The 18025-nt window shown below is 38.6% G+C and overlaps 1 protein-coding gene across 1 annotated transcript; it reads right to left on the bottom strand.

Moving 5' to 3' along the window:
• Nucleotides 1-3691: 3691 nt before the first annotated feature.
• Nucleotides 3692-13585, bottom strand: slc17a8 (solute carrier family 17 member 8). Its single transcript, XM_034535461.1, has 12 exons — nucleotides 13485-13585; nucleotides 11866-12121; nucleotides 11556-11674; nucleotides 10259-10373; nucleotides 9898-9985; nucleotides 9107-9193; nucleotides 7596-7738; nucleotides 7121-7270; nucleotides 6872-7004; nucleotides 6475-6585; nucleotides 6017-6144; nucleotides 3692-4021 (listed from the first exon to the last, which is right to left on the bottom strand). Exons 1-12 carry the CDS (start codon nucleotides 13583-13585, stop codon nucleotides 3692-3694), a joined length of 1761 nt encoding a protein of 586 aa, XP_034391352.1.
• Nucleotides 13586-18025: the final 4440 nt, after the last annotated feature.

Here is an 18025-nt window from a genome sequence, read left to right as displayed (position 1 = left end):
TCAATATAAATTATACTTACTCTCTATACTGTATATAGACTTCTTTACTTGTACATAATCATCCAGTCCCTGTATATCTATTCAGTTATTATCTATTTGCTCTATTTGGATTATTTATAATTTATGGAGTATTTTTAGTCTTTGTGTTTTTTTACAAATACTTATATATATATATGTTTTCACTACTAGTGTAAATAATAGTCCTTTCTATTCTTTACCTTCATCTGCCAGGCTTTGATGTCCTTGTCCCTATAGCTGTTACTTCTATTTCTGCACAGAGAGAGATAACAACGGAGTCAAATTCCTTGTATGTGCACACATGTTGTGCATCTTGTGAATGTTTTTATAATAATTTTGCTGAAGCACAGATAGAGGTCTTCATAGAAAACCCCTGAAAGCAGATTGTAGCAATTGTTGCCATCCAACATTGAACCAATCAAAGTCTACACCAGATTTGTTTATATTGGCACTTTCATACCTCAGCGTACCTGCCCTCTTGTTTTGTTGTCTCTAAGATTGACACGTACGCTGGAAATCACATTCTTCTTTAGACTTAATTTGGCCCAAAAAAAACCCCACTTGTTTAATCATTGATGGGTTGTTGCTCCATCCAAAGAGGCCCTTCTGAGTCAACAGACAGTCTCTCTGAAATAAACAGGACCTTTGCCATTGGCTGCCGGCTGTTTGTGGACTATCTGGTCTGTGTTTAAGAGCATGTGGGGAATGAGCTGGCAGCAATGGCCTGGAGAAAAAGGACGGACACAACACCACTGATTATATTAACATGTTACATCTACAGCAGTCAAAGCTCTAGCAACTTATTAATGGGGTTGATTTTAACCTGTTCTAAATACCTCTCTCAATATGATTTAATGAGGATGAGAATATATCAGTCTGTTGCCTTTAACTTTAGTGTTTTGTTACTCATTCCGGACATTGTGAGTGACGTAGGCTACACATGAAATAATGGAAAGAACACACCCTGGAAAGTGACATAATCATCCTCATGCTCCACAAGGACAGCACAAAGTCTATAACCTTGACATTTTCCATCAACAAATGCACACAAAGCATCAACTTTAAGTGTTAAACATTTTAATACATGTGTACATTTCCCAATATAAGGACTCCCACTAACTGTCATCCTGTAAAGCGGCAGTAGTTTTGCAGAGGCCAGTCTGACACTGAAGAGGAATATCCTGTCCAGTAATGATCTTCCGTGGTGAAAATGAAGCAGGCGGATAAAGACAGATAAGACAGAGGATGTTTACCACAGTGTGATGGGAAACAGAGCAGTCTTTGGAATATTAAAAAAATGCCTAATTTGAGCTCTCTAACATAAACAGACTGCATTAAGGACAGTCTATTATGTCAAGTAGTTACAGAAGATACAATAATCAACAGGGCACATTGTTTCTTTATGAGGCTTTATATTTAAGATGAGCTGGAGCGGTAGAAACAAAGCAGCAGTATAGAGGGAGAAGGCACAAACGTGTTCTGCTATTTCCTTTCATCTTTCAAAACTGTTTCTTTCTTTCTTTTAGTCATGCTACCAACACAGCTAGATGGCAGCGTTGGTTGGTCAGTCAGTCAGTCAGTCAGTCAGTCCACCTCTTTGATCCAGACTGAAATATCTCCACAATTATTGGATGGATTGCCATGACATTCATGGTTCCAGAGGAGGAGGCCTTCCGACTTTGGTGAGAAGCAGGTTGGCATTTCTAGTTTTGAGTGAAAGCTCTTCATGATAATCATGTTTGTCTCAGGATGAATTTCAAATTGTTTTAGCAAATGTAAGCATGCTACCATGATACATTAAGGCAATAAACTTGGAAAATACTATACCTGCTAAAAATCAGCATGTTAGCATTATAATTTGTATTATATTGCCATTCTAGCATCAGCATTTAGATACTGCTGTGCCTAAGTACACTCTGCAGAGCTACTAGCATGGACGCTAAGTCTTGATTTCTAGTTATTAGCTCTCTCCACCAGGCGAAAAACCTGGGAACAAATTATGCGTTGTCGTTTATGTGTGTGTGTGTGTGTGTCTGTCTGTGACTGTGAGTGCACAATATATTTGGTGGCAAGTTCTCAAGGACCTCTGGTTGTATTGACACCATTTTTCAAAAACACCTTTTATTACTAGTTTTATACTGCCTGCTTACTCACTCACTCCTCTTAGCCAACCACAAGCTGCTACTCTGCACCCAGAGATACAGTTGGGGAAACAGGCTAACGGCTAACCGCTAACGGAACTACCAGTACACACATTGCTGAACCTCGCCACCAGTCAGCCGTTGCTTGATGAGTTTACCTTTATGTTTTAGCACAATTGTATGAAGTGTGTTATACGATGACTTCAAGTCCATTGCTTGCAAAACCCTTCTTGTATTTGAGTTTGAACGAAGACTGTTAGACGACGGACGCTTTACAGCACTGGTTGTATTCATTCAATCACACAATAGTGGGCATTGCAGACACACTTGGCAGAGATCTTTACTCTACTGAGTGCACCTTTCAAGTATTTTTTTATAAATTCTTTAAATACACAAAGTAACATGGGTGTTAAATAACCTCATACAATGTAATCAATAATTCAGAACCGTCACATGATTTTATGTCTCTAAACAATCTTCAACAGAAGTATCACATCTCAAGTAAAGTGCAAATCAAATCAATGCTCTCTCAAACAATAGGATACTAATTTACAGTACAAAATCGTTTTTTTTCTTTAGCACTAATGATAAACAGTGAGTGTAAATTCCCAATACTCTTTTAGGATTAAACATTACAGTACATTGTTTTTAGAAACAAACTGTGTCTCTATGTATCAAACATTGACAAATTGCAAAAAAGACAAACACCAGGAGAATATATATAGTTACACTAAATGCATCAGGAGTAACTTCATCACTGAACTCAACATCCATTACGTCCCATTATGAGGTCAAAGCAGTATAAATAATGAAAATGATATAATGCTGGAAGAAGTGCATCAGAAACCGATGGTGAACAAACCTGCTGCGTCCAGGGAGCGGGCTAAGCGGTGCAAAGTGCAATCATTCAGCAACAGCAAATACATACAAGCAAAAATAAATAAGGCTCATAACATTAACACTGCTGTCGAACTCATTATTACAATCAAAAAGCACATCTCTTTTCACGTTGCATAGCTGACACAAAACATTTCAAAAACTGTTCAAAATAAGCGACATAAAGTTCAGTCAACGTTTGCCGACACAGACGAAGTATCAGGAAAAGTCAGGTTTGAAAGTTGATCTGTGTTTTATGATGTTCTTTTAACACAGCACAATAAATGTGTGTCAGTGGTTTGATTTCCATTATACTAAAAATACTAGTCTAAACTAAATTGTCAGTGTAGTTATATATATTGTTTAAATTCTGTTTATATCATGTAATTGTTCATATTTTTGTTTTCTAATTTTGCCCCAATGGATTTCTCATAAAAACTATGGTTGATTTTAGCATTTGTACGTTCCCCCATAATTTATGACACTCCAGGACATCACAGTTTAACTGGACTATTAACCAAATGGGATACAAATGATGCTGCTGCTGCTCCTCATCACTTCTCCAATGTTTCTTAAACTTGCCACAGGTTTGTAATCAAACTCAAAGCCTCGACCAGACTTGAGTGTTTTGGAAGTCCTTTGCCCCACAGGCTGTCTCACTGGTACCGGTCCTGGTAGTCGCCATTCTCAAAACGTTCCTCCTCCTCTTGCATAGTCACCCCTCTCTTCTTTTTCCAGCCCTGTTTTCCACCAGAGGAATTGTCTGTGGTTCCGTAACTCATTTTGGGAGCCACAGTGTTTTCCATGTTGAGCTCTGATTCTTCAGCCAGCTCGTCCTCATCAATAATGCCACATTTATCCTCGCTGGTGGTCTCAGGGTTGGCCCAGTCCTGCTGTTCTCCAGAAGCAAAGATAGCGTAGAAAATGACCCCTGAGTAATGGACCATGGACGCAATAACAAAGACATTCTGCCACTCCAGGCGAGTCTGTGGGGAGATAAATAGAGTGAATGAATTTCCTGTCTGAGGTAACGCTGTAAATCCACTGCCTTACATCAGGCACGGCACCGGAAAAACTATCAACTGCAACATGTATAATAAATTCTACAGGGCTATAAATTATTAACAACAGCCATGGATAGGTGCAACATGACATAAAGCAATTATGTGTTTGACTAAGAAGTAAACCTGCTATGTTTTATATATGCCATGAGGGAAAGCCTCAGGACACTGTTTCTGAGTTTCCCGTTATGTTTTATAGACTCCTAATTCCGAATAAAAAAATAATTTCATCAGAATATGACTTCGAAGGACTGAAGTTAAAGGCAAGATAACAGAAAAATATCTGAGATGAACTAATCAATGTACACCTGTTAAAATATATGTGTGAAAGGCTTTTGGCGTTCCCTCTCCATGTGAATTCCACCCTCTGTCTCTGGTAGGCACAAACACACCTGGAGACAATTGTTTCATTAGGATCTGACTGACATATGAAGGTAGCACTCTTGATGCACTTTGTCCATTGTGGCTACGGAACAGACTAGCCTTTTGGAAGGTTTGGTTTAAAGTTGATGATTTTAACCACAATTAACTCTTTAAAAAAATGACTTCTATTGTTCAGTTTTGCGGACGGTTGATTTGAAATCACACTGACTGTGGAGGCAGATCTGGATTTCAAAATACGGCTTGTTTGAGGTATCTAAACCGTAAGTGTAAGTTATTTAGTACGTTTTCTACATGTACTAACTTTTTCCTTTTGGGTTGTCATAGCCACTGCTGTTTTGCCTGTATTCTGCACTGCTATCTCAAATGTGTCAAATTACATGTATGTCCTCTGACGGAGGTCCTCCGTTTTGACACAATGGACCATCTTGATTGAGGCTACGTGATTAGGTGGGCATATCCTGCACAGCATTGGAGTGGTTTTCATCTTGCCTCGCAAACAGAAGTTATACTATCTGTGGTAGATTGTGTATCACACATCTCTACTGTCTTGTGGGGTACCACAGGGCTCAGTTATGGGGCCTCTGTTATTTTCTTTATACGTGTGTATATATACCTGTAGAGTATAGGATTCACTTTTAAATCCTCACACTTACTTAAAGAGCACTGAACGGTCAGACTCCAGCATATGTGGCTGAACTGCTTCTCCCTTATTTACCAGCCCGCAATCCCAGGTCAAACCTTTTCTGTCCATCCCACACACTCGCCTTAAGACCTGTGGTGACTGAGTTTTTGAGGCAGTAGCACCAAAGCTATGGAATGCTCTGCCTGCACCCCTATGGTTTGCTGTTTCTGTGATGTTAAAAATAAACTAAAGTCATACCTGTTTACATTGGCGTTTGGTTAAATAAATGCTCTATGGCCTGATCTTAATCTGTTTTTAATTCTTGATTTTCTTGTGTATTTTACTGCAACGCCTTTTTTATTGCGCTTTCTTACCTCTTGTGTTAGAGTTTTTTTTCTTTTCTACTCCTGTACAGCACTTTGTGCCCTTTTCTGTGTAAAGTGCAATATAAATAATCTGTACTCAATATCGGTGTTCTATATGTCTATATGTGTGTGTATGTATATATGTGTATGTGTGTATGTGTGTGTGTATGTATATATATATATATATATATGTATATATATATATATATATATATATATATATATATATATATATATATTTATTTATTTATTTTAAAGCATCTCTGGCAAGTTGGCATTAACATTGTTTTTTTTTACCCTGTTGTGTTATGTGACTGTATTGAATAAACTGGCCCTAACCTGATTTTTGTTAACTATTGTTTAATAAATGTCCATTCAGTCGACAGCCTTGTCTCTGTATTATTACTCTCTGTGGGGAACCCATGTAAACTTTTTTTCCTGGGGATTCCAACCCCAGACGGCGGTGTCTACCCTTGAGGCCCCAGTAGCCTCTTTACTTTGCCTAAGGTACATGAGCATAACAGTTGGTTACAAATCAACTTGTTATACCTTGTTTTTAGTCAGTGCTCCAACAATCAGAGGACACACCATTCCTGATAGCGTTCCCACCCCATTGGAAATGCCCATCAGGATGCTGGCATACCGAGGTGCAATATCTAAATGATTGACATTAAAACCTGAAGACACAGAACACACAATATTTGATTAAGTGGCGAGTGACAGTTACAAATACATTCTCCCAAAGTGCACATGGCTTAGATCCATTTTATAGTTGGAGGCATTGAAAAGAAGCTATGAAATATTAAAGGGAAGTGCCTCTGGGAATGTTTGCAAGCTAGTGCATGTAAATTGCATCACACCAGTTTTTAGGTAATCTAAAGGAGAAATGCACAAAAGAAACATTCTGAGCATTTCTACCAAAACACTCATTTTTATATTTAGTATATAGCAAAACAAAGTTGTGTATATATCAGGAGAAACATGTTGCTTTGGCGCTAATGTAATACCTGAGATGGCAAATCCACTGAACCCTACAGCCAGAACCAGGAAGGTGATGGCAACCCCTCGAGTGTGAGAAAACCCGACCACCAATAGCAGAGTGGCCTCCATACCAAATCCTGTCAAATACAGGACCAGAGTATGTACATAATAGGGTCATGTAAAACACTTACAAATGTATTCCTAGGAACTGTAATAAATGACTGAATTCATTGTCCTGCCCAATATCATCATTCGAACAGGACTTTTTTTTTACAATCTTTTATGTCACTTTAAAGTAACAAATAACATTTTACTACTGCTGGCTAATGTAAGAATGGTACAGGACATTGTGTACAATAACAGAAAAACAAGTGTAAAAAAAAATAAATAAGCAAAACATATTGCTTGTATACGACAACGTACCTCCACAGTTCATGATTTTCCTCACATTTGTGGTAGACATGATGTTGTTACTGCGTAAGTAGTCAGCAAGCTGTCCTCCAATAGGAACTACTATTGTCATCACCATGTGGGGGACAGCAGACAGGATCCCCACCTGTAGGGACATGAAGCATTCAGGAGGCCATCATATAAATCAGTCCTGTTTAATCATCTGTCTTTATGGGTATTTGTCATTGCCCGTTGAATAGCTACAATGAAACTGAGGCCAACCTTGCTGATGGGGAAGCCAAAGACCTCCTCAAAATACGCCGGCTGGCTGATCAGGAGCAGGTAGAAGGTCCAGCTGCGGCAGAAATTGGCCACGATGATGGCATAGACAGGCATTGAGGTAAAGAAACGACGCCACGGTGTCTTGAATTTCTATGATTGGGAGAAAGAAGCCAGTGTATGTTTATTTGTGTGTGTGAGCATGTGTTACTAATGTTGTGGGGACGTTAATCTGTTTTACACATTCACATTGTGCCTTCCTTTTGGGGATAACATAAATCATTACATTTAAGGGTGGAGATGTGGTTGAAGGTAGTGATTATGGTTAGGGTAAGTCTCCAGGAAATGAATGTAAGTCAATGTCCTTTACAGTGATGGAAACACAAATGTGTTTGTTTGTGTCCAAACTTCAGTGAAATTATGTGAAACAAAATTCCCTACGATAACCTGAATATGGCCGCATATTTGGCAAACACACCTCAGTCACACTCAGTTGGCGCATTGTTTCACCGATGGTGGACTCGATGTACATCCTCTCCTCGTCTGTGATTGTAGGATGTTCATCAGGACTTCCATATGCCAGCAGCAGCCACATGACATACCACATGATCCCAAAAACACCTTTTCATGAAATAACAACAAATTAATGCATTCCTTGATATATATACACTTAAAGATCTTTATATTTGTATTGAAGGATTTGTAAGGGGCAGGATAGACTAATTAAAACAGACCCGACTCCCTCTGGACCACAAGAATTTTCATTATTAAAATAAAATGAACAAAGTATGAGTCACAGAGCCAAGACAGGAAAATGCTAATTTAATCAATAAATCATGAGATTATATCACAGCAGAACTATAGTAGATTTTTATTAAAACACATTTGGCAAAGCATGAATTGTATGTCAATGTTAATCATTTTAATCAAACACTAAAGCAATTTAGATAACGCTTATTGTGCAAAGCATACAAAGTACAACCGCCAGATCTGTAGGCCATTCAAGGATTACAAAAACACTTTGCATGTTACTAAACTGACACCTTGTGTATATAATATATATATATATATATATATATATATATATATATATCCTATTCAGGGTCGCACATATATATGTATATATACTGGCTGAAAGTTGGATGAAGGGATCAACACATATGTCAAGTATAATTTAAAACTATTGTTAGCTTAGCTTAACACAAAAGCGGCACTTTGTGGATTTACGAGCAGTAACAGTAACTTCCCCTAGCTAGATGTTTCACACTGATCACACCGCTGTCACATCTTGGAAAACTTAAACTACATTGCATTTTTAAACACAAGTCTTATCTGCAAGTACACGGCCATGCTTCTCAGGCTCTCTGTGACATGGTGCAACCACTACAGACCTTTGGATTGTCCACTAGGAATATTTCTAGTATTATAGTGGAATACTTTATTTGGCCAGATGTCTTTATCTATAAAGGGAACTAATGTGCTGCCTATTAAACAAATGAAATACAAAAATCAAGAAAAGAAAAAGTATAATTTAATTGAAGGATTTTTAAAAAGCCAATCAATTGTGTAGTCATGTGTTTCATGTCGTACTGCTGTTTATATAAGTCCAACAAAAATGTACGACACTCTGTGGACTGGTTTTACATTAAGGCCCTTCTAGAGTCATTGGAAACTAGCAGTAGCTATAAATGCAGTGATACATTGAATTGGGAAATTGTTGTGCCTGTCTCGATATATATTGTATTTGTCCTCACCAAATAAATGACATGTTTTTAATGCTAAGCTAAGCTAACCGGCTGCTGGCTGCAGCTGCATATTTATTGTACAAACATGAAAATGGTATTGATCTTCCCATCACACCCTCTGCACTATCTTTGTCTTTATCTGTATCTTTGCATGAACATATTTAGCTTTTTTCTTATTTGCTTGATTTTCATTTTTTAGTTTTTGATGAGATAGAGTGACTGAAATGTTTTTTATGAGTCTTACCATAGATATAGAAGACCGAAGGCCATCCAACGTATTGAACGAGCACTCCAGCTAAAGGCATGGCGATCACTGCTCCTGCGTAGGATCCTGGGAACAATTGGAGTCAGATTTCAGTGTCATGTATGATTATACCAGCAGTAACTTTGGGACTCAGCGATAAATAACTACAAGTATATCATATACAGCCTCACTTAAAAAATATGTTGTCTTTTTTAAAATATTATACAACCAAAATACTTGATGTAGTTACATTGCAACAGCCTTCAATTTCACACAAAAAACTACACCATATAGTGAACAAAAACAACCCCATCAAAGAAACCCATTAGTTTCATTGAATAAATGCCATTCGTTGGCACTGCCTAGACGGAGCAGGTGTTTTAATGTGTTTTCTATTATCAGAAGGATTCATGAACACTGTTGTTTTGAATAGAGCAGGGAGCATGAGAGTGCTTTGGGACGGAAAGCACTGTGACGCTTCATCTAGGTGAATGGAGGGAGAAGCTCCTTGTGAGTACGCAGGTGAGCCGCGTTTATTTACAGACAATGTCAAGAGGGTTTTGATGTGTGGGTTGTCATGGTACCAGTTTAAAGTGCAATTTGGTTATTTTAATTTGGGAGAGACAACAGTATAAATCTGCAAAACAAAATGACCTCTCTCGTGTCCATCTACTGACCAGCCCCACTAGGACGTATAGGGCTGTGTAATCTGGATTGGATAAATGAAAAGATTAGTGTTGCGGTCAGTTTGGGAGTATTTTGGACAAAAGTAAACTAGAGGCATTGCTCACCACAGAATGAAGTGGTGGCCAGTCGACTCCGCTCAAGAGGTGGCGCCCATTTGGACCACATCCCATGACATGCTGGGTAGGTGACACCCTAGCAGGGTTGGAAGATGTCAAAGGTAAAATATTGATCTAAGTGGAAAACTGGGATTCATCTGACAAAGAGGAAAGGCTATAAAATTATAGTCTAACATTTTGGGAAATACACTTATTTGCTTTCTTGTTCAATGAGATTTTTGATACATTTCCGATTGATCTTCTCATCTGACTCTCAACAAGAAATCAAATAAGCATATTTTATTAGTTTTCTATATTGCTTTATGTGGATAATTTTCACATGTTAAACCCCCACCGTGTTTTTTCTTACCTCCACTAAGCCCTGCAGGATGCGCACAAACATGACACAACCGTAGTGCACCCTCGCTGCTGATGGGATGAACATGTTGAGCACCGACGTCAGGAAAATGGCAGCCCCAAAAACCCTGTAGAAATACTGGAATGTCATCATAGCGTGTGTGTGTGTGTGTCTCAGCAGCTTCAATTTCCACCTGAAGCACTTACAGACGTAAAGCCTTTTCTTGTGAAAAAGGGAAATAATGGGGAAATACAGACACTGTTAAAATACTATACTTTTAATGTATTTAGTACAATGAATTGCTAATGTAACCAACCGTATTTTAGTCAGTGCATAGCTTGTTATGTGAAATTCCTAATTTACTTAAGTTTAAATGGATCAGTTCTTTCAAAGAAGTTCCTATTTTGCCCATAATTATAACCAAAATGGAGAATAATATTCCATAGAAACTACTAATATTTGTAGTATTCCTAATATCTGTCTGTAACAGGTAAAAAGACAACAAACACATGCTATCCAGTGTCTGAAAGCTGCTGTGGATGTCTAATATTGCCAGGCAGTATATCTCCAAATGTCTGACGGTCAAAGCATCTCAGACAGACTTATGAGACAGATCTCACGCCTCTGCCTTTCACGCACTGAGATAAAGACGTCCCATTCAGTCCGCAAGTTTCTGCTTCATCACCACCGTGCCGCTTATGTTTCATCTATTTTCTCCTTCACCTCATCCCCCCTTTCCTTCTTTTTTTCCAAAACAGTGTGTAAGTGACACTTGTAATATTCCAGTGGCTGGTGTTTGAGAAAGAAATCAGAGGCAAGATCTTTCATTATTAACTCTGTCAGTGGCGTGTCCTCTTTTCCTGTGAAGCTTTTATTACAGGACTACTATCTGCTCCATCAGTACCGCTCACCACAGCGTACCGCTTTAACCCTTTAACCACGCACACTCCCCCCAAAACCTTTCTTTTCCTATATTCTTTTTTTTGTCTTTCTTGTGATCCTTTCTTAACATACGTGACATGTCTGCAGTGGCAATGACTTCACCCTCAACCCAAGGAAAAAAACCGTCAAAAGACAAAACACATTGTTTAACACGTGTCAGTTTCTCTCTCACGGGCCACATCCTCTGTTGTCTCTACACTGTGTTTGGGCTATTCTATCCGTTATTGATTCATCTTTTTATGTCTCAGAAAACATCATCAAATTGCTTTTCTTACCAAAAATCTAAAATATATTCAATATTCAATAACATAAAACAGACATTAAAATGTCACAGTGGAACTATTGATTGTCGTGACGTGCATGGCACCTGTTGGCAAACAGCTTGTTGGAGATGAAACCACCAGGGATTTGAGTGACAATGTAGCCCCAGAAGAAGGAGCCGTGGATCAGCCCCACTGTCTCTGGGTCCCAGTTAAACTGAGCTTTCTGGAGAGAGAGAGAGAGAATGAAATACATTTACCACTAAACTGCATTCATTTGGTATAATCTACCTGGTTGCATCAGATACATCCTTTAAAGAGTCGATTGAAATGGTTATACTGCAACCTAGTTATCTTCTGTTCTGAACAACAAGAAAATAGATACATGTTATACAATGTCTGATTTGATTCAGCTACCTGAAGCACAGGAGTCCCATTGATATAGACGGTGTTGTTGTTCACCATCTCCACAATGGCCACACCAAGGTTGCAACGGATGCCAAAGGAGATGCAGAAGCCCAGGCCACTGAGGATGGCGAGGATGTATCGCTTGGGCAGGCCGCCGCAGCTGCAGTCCAGCAGTGGGGCAGTGCGTGGAGCTGATGCCACAGGACGGCCATGCTCTGTCAGCTCAATGGTGTCTTCTTCTTCTACATTACTACCATCTATTTTCCTATGACGCAAATAGCAGCAAAATAATTTGCAGTAAGAGCATGTTCTTTCTTTATTCTTCCATCCACAATACTGTATATCAGAAATGTAGGCTACATAGAATCTGTGGGGTTTTTTTAAAGTTAAAATTGTCTACAAGTCATACAAATATATACAGAATGTTTATCATTTTATAATCCTCTTCCTTGTGTCTGTACGTTTGTAAAAATAATAAGTAACATAAGTCTCTCTGATCTCTGATCAAAAGGGGAAGCCAAGACACACAACTAAAAAGGTCACAGCAGTGCTGTTATCGGGTTGCTTTCAGGTGCATCACTCTCCACACCTGTTTCACTACCCAGAATCCATCTCTGTTTTGCTGTCTCCCCGATCCCATGAACTGCTTTCATCTGCCTGCAGTAGATTTCTACTGCAGTTCTCTTCCAGCAAGACACAACATACTAGAAACAGGGATCTGCTTTTGATATCAAGCACTTAAATGTGTCCCTTTTTTGAGTGTGCCTCATGTGTTTACAGTTGGAACACATGGTGTGTCTTATTATAATATATATTACAAAATATAAGGAAAACAGAGTATTGTATCCTCTGTTTGTAATTGGATTAGTTTGTTCTTCAAAACTGGGATAAAATCCATCTGGAAATGTTATAGCATTAAGTGCTTAAACTCAAACCTGCTACAGTGTAGGTTTATTGATTGTTAGCTGGATAATGACACATATGTTGTATGTGAACCCCCACATATATATATAATTATACATATATATATATATATATATATATATATATATATATATATATATATATATATATATATATATATATATATATATATATATGCATATTACAAATAGTAAGAATAAAAAATATCTTAAATTCCCATTTTCCATTTGACTGTAATGTCAGTCAAGGCATTCCTATTATATGTACATTACAAAAATACATGCACATTAACAATACATTTTATCCAGGAAATTGCCTACTTATTCGTAATCTTCTTTACAGAATGGGGTCTCCAACACAACACACACATCTCTCTGTTAAGGATGTTCCAGATATGAAATATATATTAAGGTCCTAAAATAAAATCTGTGTTTACATCACTGGCATTGCCTGGCTGCAAGCAGAAGAATCAAATATGTATTTATCGTCAGGATCTCTAAGAACACGCTGTGCTGGAACAAATGTGTCCCTCTTAGTTACAGAGCAGTATAAGAAATGAATCTCAACCATGAAAACAATAAGAGTGACACGCTCATTCCATGCAGTCCAACAACATCTAAAGAAGCTGTGGAGTGTGGATCGAACACCCTGCACACACAGTCGTTATGCCTCCTTCCCACCTCTCTACGTACAAACCCTCTCACCTTTGCAGTTTTCCTAGAGAGTCCCCCACTGTGCTTTTCACTTCCTCCTTCCTTGGTTTAAGCACCTGTTCCTTCAAACCTGCTAACCCACCAAAAGGCATTTTTTTCTCTTGTGTCTTGGTTTTCTCTCCAACGTTATCTGAAAACAGTTTATTGATGCCTCACTAACACACTGTTCGGACAAAGAGGGAAAAAAAGTCCACTAGAAGCTGTTCATCATCCTGAGTTCTTGTCTCCTCCACCAGGGCTCGGCTCCACCGTTCAGTGGTCCCTCAGAGGCAAGACAGACTTTTCCTCTCCACTTTTCTCTGGTGTGAGGATTCAGTTGAGTGAGAGATGATGTTGAAGTATTCCTCAATTTCCAAAGTACCGTTCAGCCAGAGCCTCTGGAACTATCATCCTCTAAAGATCCAGTTAAAGAAAGTGTAGAATCCAGTCTTTAGTCTCTAGGCATTGTGAGCCCCCTCTTGTCTGGAGCTGATCTGAACGAACCGCTTCGATCTCCTCTCCATCTCATAACGCATCCATTCGTGGTGAGGAGGGGCAGGTGTAGCTGGTTTTCCAAAACCCAGCCCCCTCGCTTAACACATCATCATCATCATCATCATCATCATCATCTCCCCATCTCCCCAGCTCCACCCCTGCAGTTAGTTAGGTTCATCTGATAGCAGCCCGAAGAATTAAATATACATGAGCTTGACGTGCGCATTGAGGAGAGACAGGAGAAGCTAGACTGCTGGTGTAACATGGGAGTAGGAGAAACCTAAGAAAGAGCCATCAAGTTCCAGGTTAAGACTCACACTTTTCTGAGTACTGTTGTTCTGGGGGGGGGGAATCATTACTGCTGCCACGATGCTGTGTATAGTTCATGGATTTATTGGATTTTTCACAACATTTCCTTGATTTCAGATAATCAAATGTGCAGCATTTTAGGGAGATTTTAAAGTTGAAACAGTAGAGTGGATGGTGAGGGCCCGAGCCCCAACAGTCTGAACTGAGAGCTCCATCCCCAGTGGACACAATAAAGAACGGTCTTTGTGACAGAAATATCACAGCTCCAGAAAACATGAATGATAATGCCTTCTCTTTTCGTAAGCACCTTATGGCATCAGATATATCCAAAATGATTGAAATGAAATGTATGTTCATCTCGTATACTTAATCTATTTCACCATTTATTTAACAAGGAAGTCCCTTGAGACAGCAATCTCTGTTTCAAGGGAGACTTGGCCAAGATACACACCATTACAAAGTTAAACACGTATGTACTTGTGTGAACTAAATACATACTTTATGAGGTGTGTATTTACCAGCCACGACAGCAACGCTGGTATTGCTTTGTGAGTCTGTGTGTCATCATGTTAATATGTGGTGCTGTAAACACCGATAGCAGGAACTACCACCGAAGCAAGAAGCGGTGTAACCAAACCCTTTCGAATGAAACGCTCAACTAAATGTATATTCAAGTGGATAGCCTTCTTGTTTCTGTTTGACTCTACTGATTCCCAGAAATTGTAAGATTACCAAAGTCATGTAATTACTGAATGTAGCAAACAGTTTGTTTAAAGTAATCTAATGCCTTGTGATGCAACATTATTTCTGAACATGGAGCCAAGGACGTTATGAACACAGTTCCTAAGTCTTTCCATTTCTGCGTGGGTCGTGTCTACCATCTAGTGTTTGGGGAAGGAAGTAACACACATGCTCATCAGGGGATTCTGCAGAAGGACACATCGATCAATACACTGTGTATAACTCTGTCATCTACCCACTGAGGAACTAAAACTAACTTGGGAAGAGATTAGGCTTTGACAGTTAGAGATGGAAGAGAAGGGCTAAACACAATTACAGTTACTGCACCAGCACATCTGTTTTTATTCAGGAGGAGACCGGCTCCGGCAGGACTCGCTTGACTTTACATGAGAGTGGATGCCAAAGTTAATCCATCCAAGTGTAACTTGTTTTCCATACAAGGGGAGGATGGCAGTGCTAAGATGGAGAGAGGTAGGAATTGATTGCCGTTAGAATGCAGTTACATGAGTTAGGTTTGTGGATCAACACTCCCAGCATGCACTGAGGCAATAGATGTTTGTACATAAGTCTAATTTTATGTTTATGTGTAATTATTTATGTTTATGTTTATGCATTTTTTCTGGTTCTACATTTTTCGCCACAATATTTCCACACTTTCAACACTGTTAAACATTAGATATTACCAGTTTATATGGTTAAACTACAAGTTATGCCAATGTATGATTGGTGCATGATACAGGAGTCTTGAAAGTGATGTAACATAAACACTGTTCAGGTATACTTCCTATAATTATATAAATATAATGTTGAATTGATCATATTCCAGATAACTATCAATATGCTTGCATCTTTCTGGGTTGAATGTAAACCCATCAGCAATCTAATCTGGATAACTCTGTTATCTATGCGTGTAGGACAGGGCCCTGGGCATGAGCTAAACACTGTAAACACAACACTATGCATCTAAAGAAAGGGATTTTGATTTCTTTTATTTTTAATTAATTTTATTTTTATATGATTTTCTATGATCGAGTGCAGATCTCTACCAGATGTGTCTGCAATTACCACTGCTGTATTGTGAGATGGAATGAACACATCAGTGCTGTAAAGTGTTATACGAGCAAAGGGCTCAAGAATCGTTTAATTAATTCCTTAAACTACAAATGCAGTTTATTATAATTTATATAATAGATTTGGGCACATGCGTAACATCAATTACATTTTTTGGGCTGATCCGCTATCCTCCTTTGTGACAAACCACGCTTATCTGAGTTTTGCGCAGTTTTTTTATTTTTTATATTTCTTGAAACTGTTTAATAGCTATGTTAAACTGTTATTATTATTATATAATTATTAACATCCCTACTGCAAGGAACTATGTTTGTATCAGGAAAACACAATCTTGAATGTTGAAATGTCAGCAATGGCATCATGTTGTATATTCAATTTGCTTTAATGAGGTGTAAATGACTCTGAAATCGTTCCATTAATATGTTGACTAGTTCCTGCAAGAATTTATTTTGTAAGTGCCTTTGCATGTTTTTTTGGTCCTTTTATTTTGAAGTTTTTCCGGTGAGACCGGAAATAAATGTACCTGTCGCAACTTGACATTTCAAAAAGTCCGTGGCCGTTTCTCAATCCAAAGTACGCTGAGTACAGACTTGTGTTCTTTTGGAGTCCGGACTCTGGAGTCCTGGAGGACGCAGGACGGCCTTTCTGCAATTGGAACAGCAGCGAACTTGATGACGTGTCAGCTGTTCGTGCTCATGAGTTTACTCTAATTATTCATTGTAAATTAAATATGACAACCCTGCTTTTTTCGTTTTCCTTTAAAATATAATTATTTTATTTTGAATTGTGTGTTTTTTTAATTTTTATATATATAGTTATATTAACACATGTAATTGCAACCCTCAGTTAGAGGGTTTAACTAATAATAATAAATAATAATTAACTCTGTGTGCTCTAAACCTTAATGATATCTCATGTGTAACCGCTACGGAGACATCAGAGCCAGCGGATCGTTTAAAAAAGTCCTGCCGACATCAGGCTGTTCTCGGCGGCCACACTGAGCGCTGACCGCCCGGGGCTGCAGGCTCGCTCAAATCTCCGAAACCGTCGGCGCATATTTTTTATCGGCTGAATCTCGACAAACCGACAACAGATTTGATGCTTAAACTAATAACTTATCGCCTGAAAACATCCTAAAATTACATTCCGTGACTCAACAACAGTAGTATTTAGAAAAAGTAAGTATTTTCTCCTCCGCCTTTGTTCCCCGTCGCTGGTGCGAAATGCATTGTGGGATATTGGCTGTCCAAAGTGCGCACAAGTCTGCTCTGATGCATCCTTTGGAAACTGGGCGGATCAAGTCACATCCGGGCATTTTGACCGTACTTTGGGAGAAGCGAACTTTTGAATTGGAACAGTACTTGGGCCGCGACTGATGACGTTTCACAAGTCCACGAGAACACAAGTACGGACAAGAACGCATATTGAGAAACGGCCCGTGAGTTTGACGGTTTACTGAAGGAAAAGGAGTTCATGTTTGTTTACTCTCATAATCCACTTTACGGACTGCTAAGCTCCTAGCTGGAACGGGAACAAGGTGCTTTGTGTTATGGTTAAACGGGTATTTAGGCTTTAATTAAATGTTTAGTGACTTTATTTTTAATTAATTTATGCTCTAGTAAGAGCTCATTTCTGTTGTATTTGTTCCATAGCTCTTACGGTGATTTCCGGATCTTTATGGAGAAAAGAAAATTTGTGTTCACAAAAAGGGCTCAAAAATAAAGATTTCTGAAACATCAGTACACGTCACCATTGTCCGGTTGGGGTCAGCTACATGAGGAACATCTGATGAAAATAAAATACTTTTTCAAAGTTACTCATATCGGTATTCGGTCAAACAAGGCTATTTTTATTTCAATTACAAGAAGAAACTTGATATGGGAGAATACATTTATCTTGCTTACCTAGTTAATTATTTTACGCTTTTGTTCCCATTT

The sequence above is a fragment of the Cyclopterus lumpus genome, chromosome 6, assembly GCF_009769545.1.
Source record: "Cyclopterus lumpus isolate fCycLum1 chromosome 6, fCycLum1.pri, whole genome shotgun sequence".
NCBI lineage: Eukaryota > Metazoa > Chordata > Actinopteri > Perciformes > Cyclopteridae > Cyclopterus > Cyclopterus lumpus.
This window is presented reverse-complemented; position numbering and strand designations above follow the sequence as displayed.